The sequence below is a fragment of the Bacillus rossius genome, chromosome 17, assembly GCF_032445375.1.
Source record: "Bacillus rossius redtenbacheri isolate Brsri chromosome 17, Brsri_v3, whole genome shotgun sequence".
Classification (NCBI taxonomy): domain Eukaryota; kingdom Metazoa; phylum Arthropoda; class Insecta; order Phasmatodea; family Bacillidae; genus Bacillus; species Bacillus rossius.
The window spans coordinates 6,835,889-6,858,505 of NC_086344.1; the positions used below are offsets into that span (position 1 = coordinate 6,835,889).

General features: G+C 37.8%; 1 protein-coding gene across 1 annotated transcript in view; it reads left to right on the top strand.

Annotated features, from left to right (window-relative positions):
• The window catches only part of LOC134540725 (nose resistant to fluoxetine protein 6-like), a 159,327-nt gene that overhangs the window by 96,293 nt on the left and 40,417 nt on the right, over positions 1 to 22,617 (top strand). The window contains exon 6 of the mRNA XM_063383620.1: positions 14,877 to 15,037. Within this exon, the coding sequence (XP_063239690.1) occupies positions 14,877 to 15,037 (161 nt within the window). The remainder of the gene's footprint in view (positions 1 to 14,876; positions 15,038 to 22,617) is intronic.

Genomic DNA, 22,617 nt, shown 5'->3' on the forward strand with positions numbered 1-22,617 from the left:
AGGGTTCTTGGCACATTCTCTCTTCTCGTGTCGACGAGCATTGCTGATGTTTGAGAAAATCTTGTCACAGTAACGACATCGATGTTCGTTAGTTGACGATTCGCCATCCATTGAAGTCTCCATCGAGGGCGAAACAGCGTTCGTCGAGGTTTCCTGTACAGTCAGCACTACCGGCATTAAAGTCTCTTCTGCTGGTGGTATCACATCTGTTGAAATCCCCTCCAATGTTGACGTCATCGTTACCAACGGGATCTGCTCCTTCTCCGTCGTAGCTGTCGATAAGGTTCCCGTAGTCGATGGTACAACCTCCGAGTTCAACGTTAAAGTCGGTAAAGATGCCATCGAGTTCGCAAGAACAGGTAATTACGCGATTTATGCACCAGATTAAACAATCTAGGTGATCCGTACACCGTCGACGGCAGTAACAAACTGAGCGTCCTGCTGTCTAGGACTCGCTTATATACATGCACCGTATGGAATAATACGCTAGTCAAACCAAGAACATTTTACTAAAATACTAGAGTCAAAACAACATTAAAAAAATAGAAGCACCATCAAAAAAAAAAAAGGAAGCACACTTGGAAGCACCGACAACGAAAAGGCAGCACATTTGGAAGCACCGACAACGAAAAAGGCAGCACCATCATCGAAAAGACCGCACATTTGTCATTGGCTCCAATATTCATTGGCTCCAATATTCATTGGCTCCAATATTCATTGGTTCCATCAGTCTATTGATTCTATCAGTCTAGTGACTCCAACAGTCATTGACACCAACGGCCTTTTTCTTCATCAGCTCCAATGATATTTGGCTAGAATGCTACGAGTCTAAGAGACCATGAGGCTACAATTCTACGAGTGTACAAGACTCCTCCAACTACCTTCAAGTGTATAAAGCTCCAAATGCTCCAACAGCTCCAACACGCAATGTACGCGCAATACATGCAATTTACACACAATAAATGTAATGATTACACAGTACACACAGGAAACGGAACGTACACACAGTACACACAGGAAACGGAACGTACACACAGTACACACAGGGAACGGAACGTACACACAGTACACACAGGAAACGGAACGTACACACAGTACACACAGGAAACGGAACGTACACACAGTACACACAGGAAACGGAACGTACACACAGTACACACAGGAAACGGAACGTACACACAGTACACACAGGAAACGGAACGTACACACAGTACACACAGGAAACGGAACGTACACACAGTACACACAGGAAACGGAACGTACACACAGTACACACAGGAAACGGAACGTACACACAGTACACACAGGAAACGGAACGTACACACAGTACACACAGGGAACGGAACGTACACACAGTACACACAGGAAACGGAATGTACACACAGTACACACAGGAAACGGAACGTACACACAGTACACACAGGAAACGGAACGAACACGTAATATTCACGCAATTGACACACAGTACACGCAGTGTACACGCAATTTACGCAAAGTACACCCAATGTACACAATGTACGCAATATATATGTAATGTATACACAATGACTACGCTTCGTTCGCGCAGGACAAGCATTTAATGAAAACGAAGCACGTTTGGACGGAAATTCTATAAAACGAAAGCTCATTTAACGAAAAGGAGGCGCATTCTCTCGTTCATTCAACTTGGTAGGATACGATCTTCAATGATAAGTTAGGATATAATCTCTCCATCAGCCTATGAATCCAACAGTTTATATTTCCATTAGCCATCGACTCCAACAGTCATTGACTCCAACAGTCATTGGCTCCAACAGTCATTGCCTCCAACAGTCATTGTCTCCAACGGCCTTTTGGTTCATCAGCTCCAATGATATTTGGTTAGAATGCTACGACTCTAAGAGACTATGAGACTACAATTCTACGAGTGTACAAGACTCCTCCAACTACCTTCAAGCGTACAAAGCTCCAACTACTTCAGCAGCATTATGTTATAATAGTACAAGGCTACTTGACTACGAAGCTACAAGTCTACATGGCTCCAATTGCGGCATCTGTCTTCGTCTGAATTTTCTCTTTGACTCCAGCTCCGCCCGCCAGCATCTCTTCGATCTGCACCTCGATTATGTTATAATAGTACAAGGCTACTTGACTACGAAGCTACAAGTCTACATGGCTCCAATTACGGCATCTGTCTTCGGCTGAATTTTCTCTTTGACTCCAACTGCTACAGCAGCATTATGTTATAATAGTACAAGGCTACTTGACTACGAAGCTACACATCTACAAGGCTCCAATTATCACATCTGTCTTCGTCAGCATTTTCTCTTTTGCTCCCACTGCTCCAACAGCATTATGTTATATGATTCCATGGATACTTTGTTACGTAGCTACAGGTCTACGAGGTTCCAATGCATCATGTTTACGAAGCTTCCAGAACACAGGGTTACGAGACTGCGAGGCTACAGGACTACGAAGCTTCCAGGACACGAGGCTACATGGCTACGAGACTACATGACTCTAACTGATTACAATAGCACCACTCAGTGGTGAGAGTTAGGTTATCCCATGCAAAAGTACTTTATGCATGTAGTTCTGCTTTTCAACAACAGATGTCGCCACATGTTGCTTGCAGGTAAATAATATTTAGTTCTTTTATGCGGGATGCAGGATGCTCACTAACGATCGCAAAAGAAGGATGGCTTCGCTAGACTCCAAGGAAAAGGAAGTTCGTCTTGCATGTTGGTGCTCCACAGATGTCTCATGGCGTAATATTAATTTGACTGAGTAATGATATTTGTCAATTCCACCTGATAAAAATATTGCAAGTTTTGATTTAGTAGCAGAAATTATCGAATTAAATGTAACTCCAATTAAAATGACATGTCTCAATAGACAAAAAAAAAAAATCCATGCAGAGAGTGGTTCCTCAGAATAGTCAGAAACACTTGAAGAAACCACAGGAATGATTGCAAGAACACGGGAAAAACCATCAAATTATTGACATTAATAATCAGGAGCACACGGAGAAATCCATCATAATATTGGCAAGAATAATCAGGAGCACACGGAGAAAACCATCATAATATTGACCAGATTAATCAGAAGTACTCGGAGAAAACCACCACATGTTTTCCTTGATATCATAAAATTACAGGAAAAAAATATTTAAAAATAAAAATAAATTAATAAAAAAATAAAAAAATAAAAAAAATTGCATAAACAGTTTCTGCTAGCTTGTAAACTTATCATTGTTGAAAAAGATAGAGTTCTTGTACAAGCCAGAAATTTATGCAATTTTTTTATTTTTTTATTTTTTTATTAATTTATTTTTATTTTTAAATATTTTTTTCCTGTAATTTTATGATATCAAGGAAAACATGTGGTGGTTTTCTCCGAGTACTTCTGATTAATCTGGTCAATATTATGATGGTTTTCTCCGTGTGCTCCTGATTATTCTTGCCAATATTATGATGGATTTCTCCGTGTGCTCCTGATTATTAATGTCAATAATTTGATGGTTTTTCCCGTGTTCTTGCAATCATTCCTGTGGTTTCTTCAAGTGTTTCTGACTATTCTGAGGAACCACTCTCTGCATGGATTTTTTTTTTGTCTATTGAGACATGTCATTTTAATTGGAGTTACATTTAATTCGATAATTTCTGCTACTAAATCAAAACTTGCAATATTTTTATCAGGTGGAATTGACAAATATCATTACTCAGTCAAATTAATATTACGCCATGAGACATCTGTGGAGCACCAACATGCAAGACGAACTTCCTTTTCCTTGGAGTCTAGCGAAGCCATCCTTCTTTTGCGATCGTTAGTGAGCATCCTGCATCCCGCATAAAAGAACTAAATATTATTTACCTGCAAGCAACATGTGGCGACATCTGTTGTTGAAAAGCAGAACTACAGGCATAAAGTACTTTTGCATGGGATAACCTAACTCTCACCACTGAGTGGTGCTATTGTAATCAGTTAGAGTCATGTAGTCTCGTAGCCATGTAGCCTCGTGTCCTGGAAGCTTCGTAGTCCTGTAGCCTCGCAGTCTCGTAACCCTGTGTTCTGGAAGCTTCGTAAACATGATGCATTGGAACCTTGTAGACCTGTAGCTACGTAACAAAGTATCCATGGAATCATATAACATAATGCTGTTGGAGCAGTGGGAGCAAAAGAGAAAATGCTAACGAAGACAGATGTGATAATTGGAGCCTTGTAGATGTGTAGCTTCGTAGTCAAGTAGCCTTGTACTATTATAACATAATGCTGCTGTAGCAGTTGGAGTCAAAGAGAAAATTCAGCCGAAGACAGATGCCGTAATTGGAGCCATGTAGACTTGTAGCTTCGTAGTCAAGTAGCCTTGTACTATTATAACATAATCGAGGTGCAGATCGAAGAGATGCTGGCGGGCGGAGTTGGAGTCAAAGAGAAAATTCAGACGAAGACAGATGCCGCAATTGGAGCCATGTAGACTTGTAGCTTCGTAGTCAAGTAGCCTTGTACTATTATAACATAATGCTGCTGAAGTAGTTGGAGCTTTGTACGCTTGAAGGTAGTTGGAGGAGTCTTGTACACTCGTAGAATTGTAGTCTCATAGTCTCTTAGAGTCGTAGCATTCTAACCAAATATCATTGGAGCTGATGAACCAAAAGGCCGTTGGAGACAATGACTGTTGGAGGCAATGACTGTTGGAGCCAATGACTGTTGGAGTCAATGACTGTTGGAGTCGATGGCTAATGGAAATATAAACTGTTGGATTCATAGACTGATGGAGAGATTATATCCTAACTTATCATTGAAGATCGTATCCTACCAAGTTGAATGAACGAGAGAATGCGCCTCCTTTTCGTTAAATGAGCTTTCGCTTTATAGAATTTCCGTCCAAACGTGCTTCGTTTTCATTAAATGCTTGTCCTGCGCGAACGAAGCGTAGTCATTGTGTGTACATTACATATATATTGCGTACATTGCGTACATTGGGTGTACTTTGCGTAAATTGCGTGTACACTGCGTGTACTGTGTGTCAATTGCGTGAATATTACGTGTTCGTTCCGTTTCCTGTGTGTACTGTGTGTACGTTCCGTTTCCTGTGTGTACTGTGTGTACGTTCCGTTTCCTGTGTGTACTGTGTGTACGTTCCGTTCCCTGTGTGTACTGTGTGTACGTTCCGTTTCCTGTGTGTACTGTGTGTACGTTCCGTTTCCTGTGTGTACTGTGTGTACGTTCCGTTTCCTGTGTGTACTGTGTGTACGTTCCGTTTCCTGTGTGTACTGTGTGTACGTTCCGTTTCCTGTGTGTACTGTGTGTACGTTCCGTTTCCTGTGTGTACTGTGTGTACGTTCCGTTTCCTGTGTGTACTGTGTGTACGTTCCGTTTCCTGTGTGTACTGTGTGTACGTTCCGTTTCCTGTGTGTACTGTGTGTACGTTCCGTTTCCTGTGTGTACTGTGTGTACGTTCCGTTCCCTGTGTGTACTGTGTGTACGTTCCGTTTCCTGTGTGTACTGTGTGTACGTTCCGTTTCCTGTGTGTACTGTGTAATCATTACATTTATTGTGTGTAAATTGCATGTATTGCGCGTACATTGCGTGTTGGAGCTGTTGGAGCATTTGGAGCTTTATACACTTGAAGGTAGTTGGAGGAGTCTTGTACACTCGTAGAATTGTAGCCTCATGGTCTCTTAGACTCGTAGCATTCTAGCCAAATATCATTGGAGCCGATGAAGAAAAAGGCCGTTGGTGTCAATGACTGTTGGAGTCACTAGACTGATAGAATCAATAGACTGTTGGAACCGATGAATATTGGAGCCAATGAATATTGGAGCCAATGACAAATGTGCGGTCTTTTCGATGATGGTGCTGCCTTTTTCGTTGTCGGTGCTTCCAAATGTGCTGCCTTTTCGTTGTCGGTGCTTCCAAGTGTGCTTCCTTTTTTTTTTTGATGGTGCTTCTATTTTTTTAATGTTGTTTTGACTCTAGTATTTTAGTAAAATGTTCTTGGTTTGACTAGCGTATTATTCCATACGGTGCATGTATATAAGCGAGTCCTAGACAGCAGGACGCTCAGTTTGTTACTGCCGTCGACGGTGTACGGATCACCTAGATTGTTTAATCTGGTGCATAAATCGCGTAATTACCTGTTCTTGCGAACTCGATGGCATCTTTACCGACTTTAACGTTGAACTCGGAGGTTGTACCATCGACTACGGGAACCTTATCGACAGCTACGACGGAGAAGGAGCAGATCCCGTTGGTAACGATGACGTCAACATTGGAGGGGATTTCAACAGATGTGATACCACCAGCAGAAGAGACTTTAATGCCGGTAGTGCTGACTGTACAGGAAACCTCGACGAACGCTGTTTCTCCCTCGATGGAGACTTCAATGGATGGCGAATCGTCAACTAACGAACATCGATGTCGTTACTGTGACAAGATTTTCTCAAACATCAGCAATGCTCGTCGACACGAGAAGAGAGAATGTGCCAAGAACCCTTTTCGTAAAATGTTTGGTTGTATTAAGTGTCGCAAGCAATTTACAAGAAATGCTAATTTGAAGCATCACTTGGAGACATGTAATGGACCTGCAGTGCGGCAGAAAGTAAAGGTTTCTATACAACAACGATGCATTGATGTGCATAAGAGTATGCCTGGAAATGATTCAGTTGCAGTAACAGCGACATCTGGTTCGGGTTTGTCTTCAACTAGGCATCCTTGTGGCTACTGCGACATGACGTTTGCATTTGCACATGATGTACGGAGACATGAGAGGAGTAAATGTACGAAGAGTCCTTCTCGCATTAAGTTTCGCTGTGACGAGTGTCATAAATGGTTTACTCGAATTGATAATTTGCGCCGACATTCGATAAACTGTAAAGGTGAAGTCCGTGCGCCTACTGCTGAACTACCTGCAGCAATTACGACTCCTGAGTTAAGATTGGTGACTCGTGAGCGTACAAGTAAAAAAACTGATGTGCAGCAACCGATTGCTGTGGCATCTGAACATAAGACTGTGATCGGAGCATTACAAGTGAACGATAATGGCTTCTACTTGGCGCAGTCTGCATTTCGTGGAACATTGAAAGACTACTATTATCCAAGTACGTTAAGTGAGTCAAAGGACATTTGTAATTTTCTTGATGATATCAGACAGGACATAATCAATCAGCTTACTGATGACGTAGCAACAAACGGACCTTTGAAATATAACTTGTGGTTGGACTGTATATATGGAAAGCCTTATCCGTTCGATGACAAAGTGAAGAAGTGTGCATTCAAGACATCGGCTGCAGTAATTTACAGTTCTAACGATATCGAGCAAACTGTTAAACAAGGTATCCAGAAACTCTGTCAAGAAGAGGAGGACTATGTCTGTAAAGGATCTGGCTAGACTCTGTCTTGTATAAACCGATTGGAGCTAAGAATTAGTCATTTCACGCCTATGCGGACCTAAATGTTTGTAAGATTTCTAACCTTCGCAGGTGATCCTGTAGTAAAATAGAAATTATGTAATAAATATTATGTTTGTAAAAGAACTTGCAGTGTTTTTATTTTCGAACCTGTCATTTTTTAGGTATTTTTACTTAAAAATTAAGATTATTTGCATCGATCGGGTATCGAACCGAGGACAGGAATCGATCGAATCAATATGTAAATTAATGAGTGATTTATTTAATGAATTTTGGAACTTTTCCCGAATTTCTAGCTAAATAATTACGGATTTTCAAGATGGTGGCCAAATGACAAGATGGCGGGTGTCACAGTAATAAATGATTACTGCACTCTAGCGGATACTAGTTAAACTAACATGTCATCGGCGCACTCTAGCCGATGATACATTGATGATGGCTTCCAGCATCGAAGACAAGATGGCGGACATGACGTCATACTAGGTGACGATATATATGCTTTGAAAAAAAGTGGTGGGAGTCAGTCTGCTAGCACCCACCACGGGGGAAGGATCGGGCGCCATTTTTAATTTTTTTTTGACCTCGTCGGGTTCGAACCGAGGACTCCGAGCTCCGTGTCGTTAATGTATGATTTTTTAATTTTTTATATTAAAATTTTATTATTTAAATTTTTTTATAATTTAAAAAAAAATTTCATTAAATTCGGATAATAAATAAAAAAGTTAAAGATGGCGGCCGTAACGTAAATTGCAACGGTGACGTCATCGTCCAATATGGTGGAAAACACAATGCCGGAATTTTCGAGAACACAATGACGTCATCCAAGATGGCGGATCCAAGATGGCTGATCCAAAATGGTCGCCGGGGTCAAGGTCAAGGTCAAAGGTCAAGGTCACAACCATCCAAGATGGCGGTCATAATCCTAGATGACGTCAGAGGCTTATCGGAGGCTGTAGACAAGGATGCTTAAGCCTCTTTTAGGAATTTGGGTTCTTTCTAGGGCAAAACGACTTTTGAGGATTTTCGAAATCCGAATTTTTGAATTGTGGAATTATTTGAGATTTTTTGGCGGAAATTTTTTTTAAAAAAAATTGAAATTTGGACGATTTTTGAGGAATTTTGGGCAATTTTTGCCCAATTTTGGTCATTTTTGGCGATTTTTGAGGATCAAATTCCAGGTCAAACTTGTCCCGTTACGATGTGTCCCGTTACACTCCTCCAAGATGGCCGCCGTGACGTCACAATGTAAACAATCTTCAATCCTCACCCTGACGCCTGTCCCAGACGCCCCTATTATATACTACTGTTGAACTTATCAAGAAGTTGCAGAACATAGAAAATGGTAAGAACTTAGATGTGCCATTCCGATACTGGAGCCTGGAACCCTATATCCTGGCTTGCCTCATAGTCAGCGTATCAATTGGATAGTACAGTCCAGCTTCGCTACAGAAAAACCAAGATACATCAAGGGTCCGGCTTCAGGCCGGAAGACAGCTCAATGCAGGAGAAAGCATACTATGTGCGCAGACAGTCACCGACAGTTTCAAGAACGATGTTCCGTTAATGGTTTTTGACATTTACAAACAGGATCATTGACTGTAGGATCGAGATATCGTCTAGCAGAAATATTTCACCAAATACCTATGCTTTTTTTGTCTGATATTTCACGATAGACTTGAATCATACAATTGTCAAGACAAACTTGTGAAAATTGGCACATTAATAAATACTGTTTCGTTTGTGATATTAATTTAGTTACTACCGAGCTTTGCTGGCGACGAGATGTACTGCAACCTAAAAAGTTTTCAGAGCCAACATGGATTTGTGCTCAAGGGAATTACCGTCACCTTCGAAGACAAGACTTGAACCCGCACCTTCCAACCTCTGTATCCCGGAAATTATTGGACGAAAAATGTAAACGGACAAATAAATGGCTATGCAAATATTACCATGGTCTGGAGTACGACGAAGGTACAATTCCGTACCACCAGGTGAAAAACACTATTAAAGATTTATTATTTTTTCAGAACGGAATAATTTACGTAGCCGGTCCTGAGCAGAAAAAATGGCTGAGCGAGTTGTGTGAAACATCAGTTGCAATTGTAGATCGGTAGACCGACTACGGCTGTCCTTCCCTGTTTGAACGGGTCTGTGCTTGTACAAACTCACAGCTAATGCGGAAATGGCACTCGCAGTGTTAGAAGAATGCTGCATTTATATAGGACATGCATCCGTTCGTGCCTTCAGTTGTAGATCGACTTGCCAGAAGATGTTTCCGTTTCTTCCTGATAATGTGTACATGAGCGTAAGACCTAGCTTCTGCAGTTTCGAGTACAGCTACTGGGATGCTGGGTATCTGCACACAAACCTGTGATGGAGGCGCTCAGCACAGGTGGTTTTCGCACTTTCCTGTGTCCTACGAACCGACTCAGCAGCTACTAGATTGTTGTGAACCTGGAAACTCTGCCGTCTATCACATGATACCACACACAATCCTTCCTGCTAGTATCGACGAGGTAGTCGCCTCGTCTGCACGGGCAACACCAAACATGGGTGTGTTGCAACCTATTTCGACCTGTGATACATCTACCCAGACGTTCAAACGACGTGCGTCTCGTCGTCGAAGTTCAGGCAGTGAACCTGATCCAACTAGCACCGAGGCAAAGCCTATGTGCAGTCGTGGTCACAGACGACATCGACCATGTCGCACCGGAATTGACGTCGGGCGTTGAAGATAGCCAGCTGGAAACCTGTGTTCCTGAGCTCGACACTAGCGAACCCGTTGGAACCGGAATCGTCGAACCAGATGGAACAGGAGCCGACATGGCAGTTCGTGCAGAATTTAAGACTTTGCTTACGAAAATGCTTACTTCCTTAACCTAATATACATTTTGTAATTTATCTAAATAAATGTGTAAAACATAAACTTGTGTGTGCTTTTATTTCTAGAATTTTAAGGTGCCTGAATATAAAATTAATAAAAAAAATTAATTTTTGAATAAAGTCAATATTTTAACTTATACAGTATACCAGTGGGCCGCGGGTATATAAGTGAGGTTCAGACGACTGGAGCCTTAGTCCATCTCTGACCGCGGTGCAGTAAAGATCGCCTATCTTCAGTAGGTTTCACGAGATTTAATTACTGTTCCAATGTCAACCTGGATGGATGATCTACCATCATCATCGCGGACCCTGATGGCACCGACGATGACTACAGCGACGACGGCGACAGCGGAGAGCTCAAAGGCTGCGGCGTCGGCAGCTGCGGAGATACCAACGACATCGGTAACATCAACTGCAGAAATTTTGATGCATTCTGTGATACCGAAATCAACTTCTGTTGGTCCAATGGTTGAATTTTCACCAGCAACATTGCAGACTTCAATGGACGGTAGACTGGCATTGTGTCAGTGCAAATACTGTGGTGCGTCATTTAATAGACCAAAAAAATGCTCTTAGATATCAAAGCAGCGGGTGTCCAAATAATGCTCAAATAATACTGTTGCAGTGCATCCAGTGCAATAAACTACTTTCACGTCTCATTATATTAGTATGTCGATGTTATATCTGTACTAGATCTGTTAAGTGCATGCCAAAACCTGTTGGCAAATATTGTGGCAGAACCTTTATGCTGGCACAGAGTGCTAGACGTCATGAAAACTGAACTGTCCACTAAACGCATCGATACCGTCGTCACTGTGTGAATGGTGTGGTGTCATATACCGACATACCTATAATTTGGTAGTCCATCCCAAAATCTGTGAGGTTAGAAACGGAAATTTTATTGATTCCTCAATGTCGCATGACTACACTAAGAAGAATTTAGCTATCGAGAAGTGCTCAAGACTTTAGTAGTTTGCTTGTGTTTTTATTGTACTTTTAGTAGTAAATAAATTATGTAATAAATTTTATGTTTTTAAAATAACTTGTGTTTTTTACGAACCTGTCACTTTTGTGGTATTTATATTAAAATTAAAATTTTTGCATTGAACATGGATCGAAGCAAGGACATAATTCGATCGAATTAGTCAGTAAATTAATTGCATAAAAATATTTGTTTAATGAATTTCGGAATTCCTCCCGAATTTCTATCTAAATAATTAAGAACTACCAAAATGGCGGCCTTCACTGAAATTGCATCGTTAAATAATCCAATATAGTGGACATAACGTAAAATGTAAAGATAATGCCTAACTCAACCAAGATGGCGGGCAAAACGAAACATGCGAAATTTCTAGAATCCAAGATGGTGGGCGTAACGAAAAGTGCAACATTTTAAAAATAGTTTTTTTTTATGTTTTAATTATTTATTTTATAAATTTTAATTTTTTTTCATTAAAATCAGATGATGTATAAAGATTTTCAAGATGGTGGCCGTAACGATAATTGCAACAGTTACATCTTAGTACGAGATGGTTGTTCTGTCTCGAACAATTGATGCTATTAATACTTCAAATTTAAAAAATTACAAGTCCGAATATGTGTGTTAATTTAGGTATATATTCCTTATTTAAATCTCAGTCTAGTAAAGGTCTGGATGGCCGTGTGGTCAAAGGCATATGTTTTCCAACCTAGAGGTCAGAGCTGCGATGGTTTGAATGATAGCACTTTCAATGTATTTTGTATAAAAAATTAAATTTAATATGTCTATAAGGACCATAGTAGCTCTGGTAGATAATGGAACATCGACGTTATGTGATGAGACAGAGCGACGCTGGCGATCTCTAGTAACTAACCGCTGAAACAAAGTCTTCGGTATTCAAAATGGAGACCTCCAGCGGAACATAAAAAAATCAATATAGCGGTCGTCACGAAAATTGCAGCATTAGTGAGTGAAGCGCTGGATTTAAAGATAGTGGATACAAGATGTCGGACCCAAAATGGCTACTGGGTCAAAGGTCAAGGTCAAATGTCAAGGTAATGGTCATCTAAGATGGCCGCCGTGACGTCGGGATCCACAGACTGAATCCCGGCACCGGCACCGCACCCAGAACCCATTGCCAGTAGCCCCTATTATATACTAAGTACTTGCGTTTATAGACGGACTCAAGAATGCAGAAGTACAGCAATTCCTTTGTTCGCCAGCCAAGGTGCTCTTGTTCACGAGAAGGATATAGAAATCGAAGATGCCTACGATGGCTACGTTACCTTAACGGGATACAAGAGCCAGTCCGGTAGAGCGCGCGGGTGTCACGAATGTGCGGCACGCGGTGTTGCCAAGTCGTCAGTCGCGCGCTGGCCGCTGTCACAGGGCCCCGGTTGTCTGCCTCACTGCCGCCCGACACCAGCTCCGCCAGGATCCATGTTGTGCACATGCTGTTTTACATACCTCTTCAACTACAGTATATTGTGCTGTAACAATTTATTTATTTGTGATTTAGTTACTATTTGAGGAGTTTGGCTTATAGCGAGAGATTCTGATGTAAAATCTCGGCCCGGGTATGATTTTGTGGTCTAATTTCGAGCATAAACAAATAAAAAATAATAATTTCCAGAAATAACTATATTCGATTAAAAAACTTTCACTCGATAAGAAATAACTACTTTTAATTGTACTAAATACTTTAATAAAGTAATGTCTTAAATACTTCCTGAAATGCACAGGAACAAACACTACACAAAATTAATTCTGTAATAAACAATGATAGTGGCCAGAAATTTATTGTGTAATTTTACAGAGAGTTTACAAAAATAATTTATATGTATGTACATTTACGAGGTACGAACCCTTTTACCACCCATCTGAGAACAAAGAACAAAAAACGTAGTTTATAAAAATGTACCTAAATAAACTCATATTAATACTTTATACCTTATGTACTTATATACTTAAAAATTTTAATAAGCTCTTTGCAGTGAAACACTACAAACAGCTCATTAAAGTATTTATAAGTATGTGTCTTATTTGTAAAATTATTAGCCTAAATAATTAAAGAAGTCACGGGCACAGCTAGTACTTTATAAATGTACAGTTAAATTAACTAATTAATTAGTTTTCTGGGATACGTTTTTTTTAATACATGACCTCTTACTCCGCTTTCACACCAATTAATGGACGAATTTCAATGAATCCCAAAAATCTAAGTGAAAGTTCTTCTTTAGTTTCTTACTTCTAGTTCTAATTGGATGTAAGTCTTGGTTTTAAAAACAAAAATACCCCTTTTACCAAACTTAGTGTTTCAATTTCGCAAAATGGTAAAATTGTGGTTGGTATTTTTCGTATTTTTATTATTGGTACCAAAATTAATTTATTGTGTTGAATTTAATTCGGAGTTATGATTATTGATCACCAAACTATACTTAACCTTTTTCACCTCTAAGGGTTTGCATTTTCTCAAAATGTAAAGATTTAAGTTTTTAATTTTTTTTAACATTTATTATTCGTGCCCAAATCATTTATGAAGCTTGATCAAATTCTGAGATATAAAATTAATCTTGAAAAACATACTAACCCTTTTTCCCACCTGATGATTGGATTTTGTAATTATATATAGCCTAGTATTTAAGTTAACCAAAGTCTTTTCTAATAAAAAAAATTCAGTAAAATCTGTGGCGTAGTTTTCAATTCATGCTGAAACAAATAGACGAACAGAATTAAAAATAAACAATATTATTGAGTTTTTAATAATATAAACAGCCGTTTGCAATAGTTTTGTCATCGTGTCATCCATGTACTTGACATTTTGCCTCGAACAGTTTTATTATTTCTTAGTATAGATTTAGCTAAGAATCTCCACAGGAGGTTTGTTTTGAAAGTGTTCACTTGCGAGAAGTACCAGGTACACCTGGCACATGTTTCATTGCCCATGGAGCCATGTCGCTCGTGCAGCAGGTCACGAGGGGTGGGAGGTCACTAGACCACTGAGCGTGCCAAGTTCAGCTCTCCCTTGGTGTCTGTAACAGGAGGCTACCAGAAAGTTATTGCAAAGTGTTAGCTTCAACATATATTCCATAAACCCATAGTGATCGTGATATTTATGTGCCATTTTGAAAGCAGTTCTTAGTATCCAAACGCTGTTTTGATTTTTAATTTTTTTTTTCAAATACCATACAAAATGTTTTCCAGTAACATAGCCTACAATAAACGAACACGTTCAGAAATGTAACAATTTTAATTTGGTTAGTAATTTTACTTCAAATTATCTTTTAGTCCGAAAAGAAAAATTTCACATTATTTATTTATAATTTCCGGTTAAGGCTCACCCATATTTACACCTGAAAATACCTTTTATGAAGTAAATTTCGAAAACAATGGCTTATTACATGGATTTATTGATAAGAAAAAATTGTAATTTTAGTTTTTAGTTAAAATAATCTATATATGTAAAAATTACTCAAATTTTTTCGAGTTCAACAAATAAATTATTCTAAGATATTAGGTGTTCAAATAAAATCAAAGTAAATTGTTATGTTTATCTCTACAGTAAAGTTTAAAAATAAATAAAGCCAACGGAGTTTAATATCCTGCTGTCTTCTGTGTTCCAGCTTTTCCGAAGTTTGTCCAAGTCTCTTATCATAAATGGTGCCCTCATAGTCGACTTCTTCTTCGTGTCAAGTGGAACGCTGCTTACGTATAACTTATTAATTCATTTAAAGAAGCATGGGTCAGCCAACCTTATGGTAGTGATTGTCATCCGCTTTCTCAGGTGAAGTGGAATAATTTCCTTTAAGTCATAAACTAACAGACCTGACATATTTTGTAATAACAGGACCAAAATTTCTCTACAACATTTCACTTTAATTCTGGCTGGAATCATGACTAATTTAATGTACATAACGTGACTCTTGAAACATTCAAGGCTCTCATGTGTTCCATAAATTTTTTATAGAGTAGTGTGATTTGTGTTACATACAAAATATTACGAGGAAGTTCAAAGTTGTGACGCGCTTTCAAGAATAGGTGCTTTATTATATGGTTATGAAAGAGCTGTTTTGTGTTCACAGAACTTGTACGTCAAGAAAAACACTTACACTAATGAATTACGTAAAGACATCATTTCTGTTTCGCTACTCGAGCTGTAAACGCCTGGAAGTAGGGCACCCGCTGTGCGCTCCATGCAGGCGGGTCACATATATTCGCGCAAACTATTTACCTCTTAGTGAACATGAAAAATTATAAGACATAATATTGAAAGAAAAAAATAGATACACTAAAACATTTAAATAAAAAATCTTACTATGTGATTAAATTTTTTTTGAGAAATTCAAATTTAGCCTTTCAAGCTACTAGTATAAGGAATATGTTATTAGTGTAAACATACTACAGAGTTTGATTTTATTCATTTATATCCCGTAATCTACATCTACACAAAAACCATAACAAACGTGTTTTACGATTATGAAAGTTTTCCTCTATAAAATTAATTCATAATTAATTATAATTAATAATTATTATGCATAACTACAAATCTTTTCATATATATATGACAACAATATTTATGAATATATATATTAAAACATTTATATTTCATTATATCAGGTATTTTTTAGGAGAAAAACACTTCATTTATTTATATTAAAGGTATTAATTAACCTAACATACATAAAACTATTATCATTAACAACGTGCAAGAAAAATTGTGGTAAAAAAGAGTTATGATTTTAATAGTAATAACCAAACATTTAAATAATTGTGTACCTCTACCTCACTACTCACTTTGTAGTTGAAACATATTTTACCATAAATTGTTTTATTTGTATTCTTTTTTATTAAAAAAATATTATATTATTATTATTCTCAACAGCCAATGGATTTCATTCAACTGTTTTAAGATGTCAAAGATGGCTGCAAATGTCAATATGGCAGGTGATACAGAAATAAATAAATACTGCACTCTAGTGGTTAAAAGTTAAATTAACATGGCGGTAGCGCCTTCTAGCAGACATAAACAATATGTTGGATCCAATATGGCGCCTCTAGAAGACGAAAAAAGGTAGCGGACATGATATCATACTAGCTGGCCATATATATACCTTGGTATTAGTGGTGGTATGCAAGTCTGCCGGTGGCTATCGTGGAGGAAGGATCTGTCGCTAATTTTTTTTTTGCCTTCCCGTGTCTGAACTGAGAACTACTTGACTAAGAGTATTTTTAAAGAAATTTCCATTATTATAATTTTTAATGAATTTTTTTCGATCTTTTGGGTGATTGTTCCGGTTTTCAAGATGGCGGATGATTTTTTAAAACGTTAAAATATTTTTTTATAATATTATTACTTAATTTTGTAATAATTTTATTTTTATTTCATAGCTTCAAATACAGATTTCCAAGATGGCAGCCGTAACGAAAATTGGAATGTTGATGTCATAATACAGAATGGCGGACATGACACCCTAATTGTCATGACCTCGGCGGATTAGTTCGGCTTGCCCATGAGGAATTGAAGTCGCTTTGAAGACTTTTTTTTATAAGGCCTCTTTTAAGGTTTTTCTAAATCAATTTTTTTTTGAAGTTTTCCCCCTCGAAATAGGGAAAATTTTCTTTTTCTGATTTTTGGAGGATTTTTTTTTGCTTTAAAACGGGATATGTAGGTGGATATTGGCGAAATTTGGCGAAATTTGAGTCGTTTTTTGGCAAATTTTGAAGGTGAAGGTCATGGGTCACGGTCAAGGACATCCAAGGTGTCGAACATCAGCTCCAGGGCTCGGACAACCCAGATGTCGCAGCCGGACCGTGAATTATCCACACATCGAGCGGACGTGTGTCGTAGCCGAGTTTAAGGGGTATTGATCCCTAAGTTAAATGTGCTCAGATAATGCTTGCCTTGCGTTCAAGTGTTTCTTACATTAAAAGTGTATGTTCTTTTAACAAAAAAAAATTATTAGCATTTTTATATATATATATATTTTAAGCATTTTAATTGTTATTTGACTCATATCTTGCTGGAAACTCCAGCTTTCAGCAGGTGAAAAATTTTCTTGTAGAAACTTGATTTTTATTAAGAATAAAGTATATGGAATGCCATGAGATAATGATTTTCTTTAAATAGTGCTTTAAAATGTAAAAATATCTAGTTTTAAATGCCTCTGTAAATCTCCTTTTTCAAGTTGAGAATCAACAACTTTCAACACTAAATTAAAACGAGTTATGTATCAAAATGTTAGAAAAACTTTAGCTCAGAGTATTCTTCAGCATTTAACGAATACATATATTCATGGATTCTGAAGTTTAATTCCTTCAATTACTTGCTGGAGATGCTAAGATAAAAGCTTGCATTCTTCAAACAGATCTAACATTCAAATACCGTGCAGTGCAGCCCTCTCGCGCCAAAGAGAAGAACTCCTTGGACTCGCCACGCCTTCACCCTCTGCCCCCTCATCATGGTTGTTTGAATGGAGCCAGACTGTAACATGACGCGCTGTCGGTGGTGGTGAATCACTTGGTCTGTTCGCTTGCGATAATGTGTGGACGGGTTGGAGGAGGGGTGGAAGGTAGGGAATGCACAGAACAGCGTTGCCTGATCTCCTTGTAGTGGGACAGCTCAGTCACGAGCCTGTACGGCCGAGGGCTAGACTGCTGAAAGGCAAGCGGCAGTTCCGAGCGATACGGGGCACGGGGCGTTGTGCATATAAAATAGTTTTTACTAATCTTGTGTGAGGTCGTAATTTGCAACGGGTAATGAGAAGAGTTCATAATGAACTAATTAACAAGTCAAATATGTGTGATATCGCGAAAACTTACAGCTTACACCAAACAATTAACTAAATAAACACCAATTTAATTTTTGTATTAGTCATTGCGTTCTTTACTTAGGTTATCGATTGAAGTTCAAAAACAAACAAAAAATAAGTTTATGAAGGAAAAGCAATGGTTTTTTTCTTGCTGCGATAATTTTATCGTCTTTTGTATTTGCTTAGAGTCGTTTTATGTTTTACATTGCTGTAAGAGTTATTTTTTTTTTACATATTGTGATAAGTAGTAATGACATGTCTGATATCGAGATATTATTAACTACAAACTTGTACCGGTCCGTCTGGAGGGGGAAAGGGAAGAGACAAACGCCCAAAAACTGTAAATAAATAAATGTATTTATTGGTTAAATTTAAAACTATAGGCCTAATGCTAAGCAACATCCGAAATTTCTTCGTCAGATATACATGGTTATGAGATGAATTAGTTATACTAAAAGTGTAAGACATCCAATACAAAAATATGTACTAATCAGTTCAATTATAATGTCAGTTTGGAAAGGACATTTTTTCTTTGCAGATTTTCAAATGACTCGAGTCACTCCATGCGCCATCTTTCAAAGTGAAATACAACCTCAGAACTCTTAATGCAAAAAAAAATGGCAGTAAACTTTTCTTGATTCATCATAGCCGTGTTCTTGATTGAGTACAGTGATTTTTAATTAAGTATTATTTATGATAAGCGTTGACACAGGGAAGGGAAGGGGGTGTGTATATGATATATATATATATATATATATATATATATATATATATATATATATATATATATATATATATATATATATATATATATATATATAGTACAATTTTAATAGAAAAAAGAAGTAAGAATGTTCACGACTTAAGCCCGTATCACACGTTGGCAGTTTCCTTGGAAGGTCATCCGTGCCAGCTAGTATGGATGGTTTAGGAGTTGAAATAGCAGAGCGCTGGCCGTTTTCATGGATGTTTTTGTAATCGGCCGTGTTCGAATTTATGTGGATTGTTTCGTACTTGAATATTTAACCAATCAGAATGAATGCCCCTAGTTTTGAAGTCTGTAATTAACTTTGGAGGAACTGAAATGTTTTGATTGTTTTAAAATAATGGTGAACATATATTTCTAATGAAATCTAAGCAGTTACGGCAAGCATTATTCGAAAACTTTTGTTGTTGAAACTTATAATGTAAATGCTCACCCATTTTCGATCGTTTTATGAATGTTAATAAGAGTATTTGAAGTGAATTTTAAATACTCAACTAGTTGGACCATCGTATAGTTAGACATAGGCCTATATTAAAATTACGAGATGTGTTGTAGGTAGAAGATAAAACATAGTTTATATATTTTAAAAACGTGATGGCTTTTGAACATTATTTAATTTCATTTCAATTAAATTTCACCACGAGTGAATTAGGCCGTGTGTGTGATAGTTTATTTCAGAGAAACATACCTTTCTAGCTGCCAGCTAGCAGTTTTGTTGGAAGCTTCTAGCGGAATCCAAACGAAACTTTCCATCGTCTGATACGGGCTTACACTATGCGCGCATGATGTTACACGCCACCGAAACATTGTTGCTAATTTATAGAGGAATATTACCAATTGGCAAAGTGGGAAAAATATAGCTCGAGAACGCACAGTTTTAGGATGTTGTGCGAGTTGTTTGAAAAAGTTTGACAAGACATATAAAGTAATAAGCTAATGTGAAATAGTGGAATTATGTGAAAAAAATAATTCGATAACTATTTTATATTAGGTAACATTACTGTAAACTTTTAAAAATGAATTTATTTCTTAAAAATAAATTATTCAGGAATCCAAAAAATATATATAAATTATTTCATGATTTGCCTATTATTAAATTGTACATAACAGGTTGTAACTTGTACTCAAGAACAATTGGTACAAAATTTTTGTTGAAACAATTTAATATTACCCAATGAAAGTAAAATTTATACAACTCGTACACAATACGAATATAATTGGTTCAGACAAAACTTACATTATTTAAATATTTTAAGATAGGGCCTTTGTACCTTATTTCATTTGTGCACACAGCTACGCTATTATTTGATACTTCCTTATCTATCGTTTGGAATCAGGACAATATTTCCAAACATACGCAAAGTTGCTGACGACTAGTGAAAAAATTTAAAAGTTTCGAACTAACAAAACGAAATAGGTTAACGACTCTAGCCACAAGTGAATGTTCTCAAAATCGTATTTAAATGAAAAAAGTCACAAAATGTAACGTTGGTTAAAATATGATAAGCAAAACACTAGCGAAACTATGAAACAGCAATATAGCATGAAATTTCGTATTCTCAACGGAAAAAGTTATTTACAAACAGTAAGGTATAACCGAGCATACACACACACACTTATTATTACAAATATAATTTTACAGAATTAAATGCGCAATAAGTACCTACATGCTAGTTGCATAAGATATTGATAACTGGCAGCATTATTGTAATTTCTATTCACTTAAATGCATGTCATTGTTCCGTCATAATCATTAAATTAACAAACACAAAATGTATAAACGTGGAACCATTGAAATTTCAATACACTGAACTATTAGAACAATACCTTTGTTATTTATTAACACTAACAAAAATCAAAGTAACATCAAATTTATAACATAAGTATATAAACAAAAATCGTAGAACACTAAAGACAAAATTTGTTACCAAAACATTCTTCTTAGCAAGATAATACAGACAAACTCAAAAACATTTCTTATTATCCTATTACACATTAACCAGAATATAATCTTATGTTGTACAAATAATCATCTACGTATTGGTTATTACTTTTCTTTGTTTTTCTTGGCTGCCAAAATATAATCTGGTTCCCGGACTTTCATGCCTCTCAGAATGCGACTGTCTGCGATTTCAGGTAACAAACACCGCATGAAAAATCTGTGCAGTTTTGGGAGAAGTTTTTCTTCCCAAAACTTTTCATCTGGCGTTTCTCGCAACACTTCGATTCCACTATCACTAAACAAAATGACATCACAATACTGTTTTCGACTAATCATAAGTTGACCTTGTATCTGATACCAATACTTATGATTTTTCTTTAGTTTCAGTGACCCGTTTTCGGTATTAACGCAAATTTTTCCTGTTTTTGCTGCTTCCGATATTTTGGTTTTCCCGATTGATGGCAAACATTTCACCTCCACGAGTCCGGTATCGCCCACCAATCCGTCCGGACTAGCTCCCAAGTAAGGCAAATCCATTCTCATAAACAGACCACATTCTTTTACCTTTACTGTGTTCTGCTCTTCGTATAAAGAAATAGCTTTCTTTTCATTTACGCGGCCATAAGTAACTGCTTTGGAATGTATTTCCTTATGCACTAACATATTCTTTACTACGTTGTGGCACGAAGTGGTTTCTCTCATCTTGTATATTGTTCCAAAATTAGAAGCAGTCAGGCGATTGCTGCGGGCTTCGATCCACAAAGGATTATCGTGCTGCCCTACAGTATTTCTTTCTAGTTTCGTGCAGTTCTCTTCACTTGCTGCTTCTTTCTGCAGTTTTTCTAACACAGCCGTCTTACGTTTCTCCAATTCGTCATCATCGACGTCTACTTCCGCTGCTTCTGGACCGTAGTCAAAATCCGGGCCATACTGAAGTTTACGTTTCTTACTTCGGTGTCTTGGGGGGTCCTTATCATCTGAAAAACATAGCCGTTTAGCTGAACGTCGTTTTTCTCGTTGTGTTATTACTTTCTTTGCAGTTTTCCCAGGACTTTTTCCGCATAATAATTTCCAAGGACTCAAAATGTAACTTGGTCCATCTGAATGAGTGAGTGCTGCTCCGTAACAACGGCGCTGGTACGAATGACTTCTTGAGAAATCAATTCGTTTACCACCAACAAACTTACATACTAAGGACATTAGATTTTCTGCAGTGTTTGTAGTTGTGTTTTTTAACAATCTTCCAGACTTTCGCATCACTATGTCGAGACACTGATAAATTTGATCTAGCAGATTTGAATTAACTAGCAATGGCAAAACACTAGTACTATCAGTGTCTTTCCTTTTGCAGAATGAGTCTCTACAGTTACAATGGTCACCAAACACGTGCCGTGGCCCATTTTCAAGGTCACATCTCAGTTGTTGTAGATTCCCACAATTTTCTCTTACAGCACCACGAGCAGCTGCAGACAGCCGAGGAATATGCTGCTTCAACAGTTTTCTTGCCTGTATGTCGTAATTGACATTAGCAGCAAGCTGGTGTAGTTTCGATGTGTAGCACCTTACAACATGATTTGCACATTCTAACTTGGTGACTTTCCAGCCGAACGGAGCCCTCTCTCGGACACGAGCGTAAACGCTTGAATCGCCATCACCAACGAGAAACTTTGCCCATACTCCATGAGATTTAAATAAATGGTTAAGTCCTTCAATAATTACACACTGTTCCATAGATGTAGCTGGACCAGAGTAATTAATGTTGCATTCATGTTCCTCCAACTTTTCTGTCCCGTTGCCAACTACACATTTGTAGCAGAATTTGTTTTTGATGCCCAGGTACAATACTT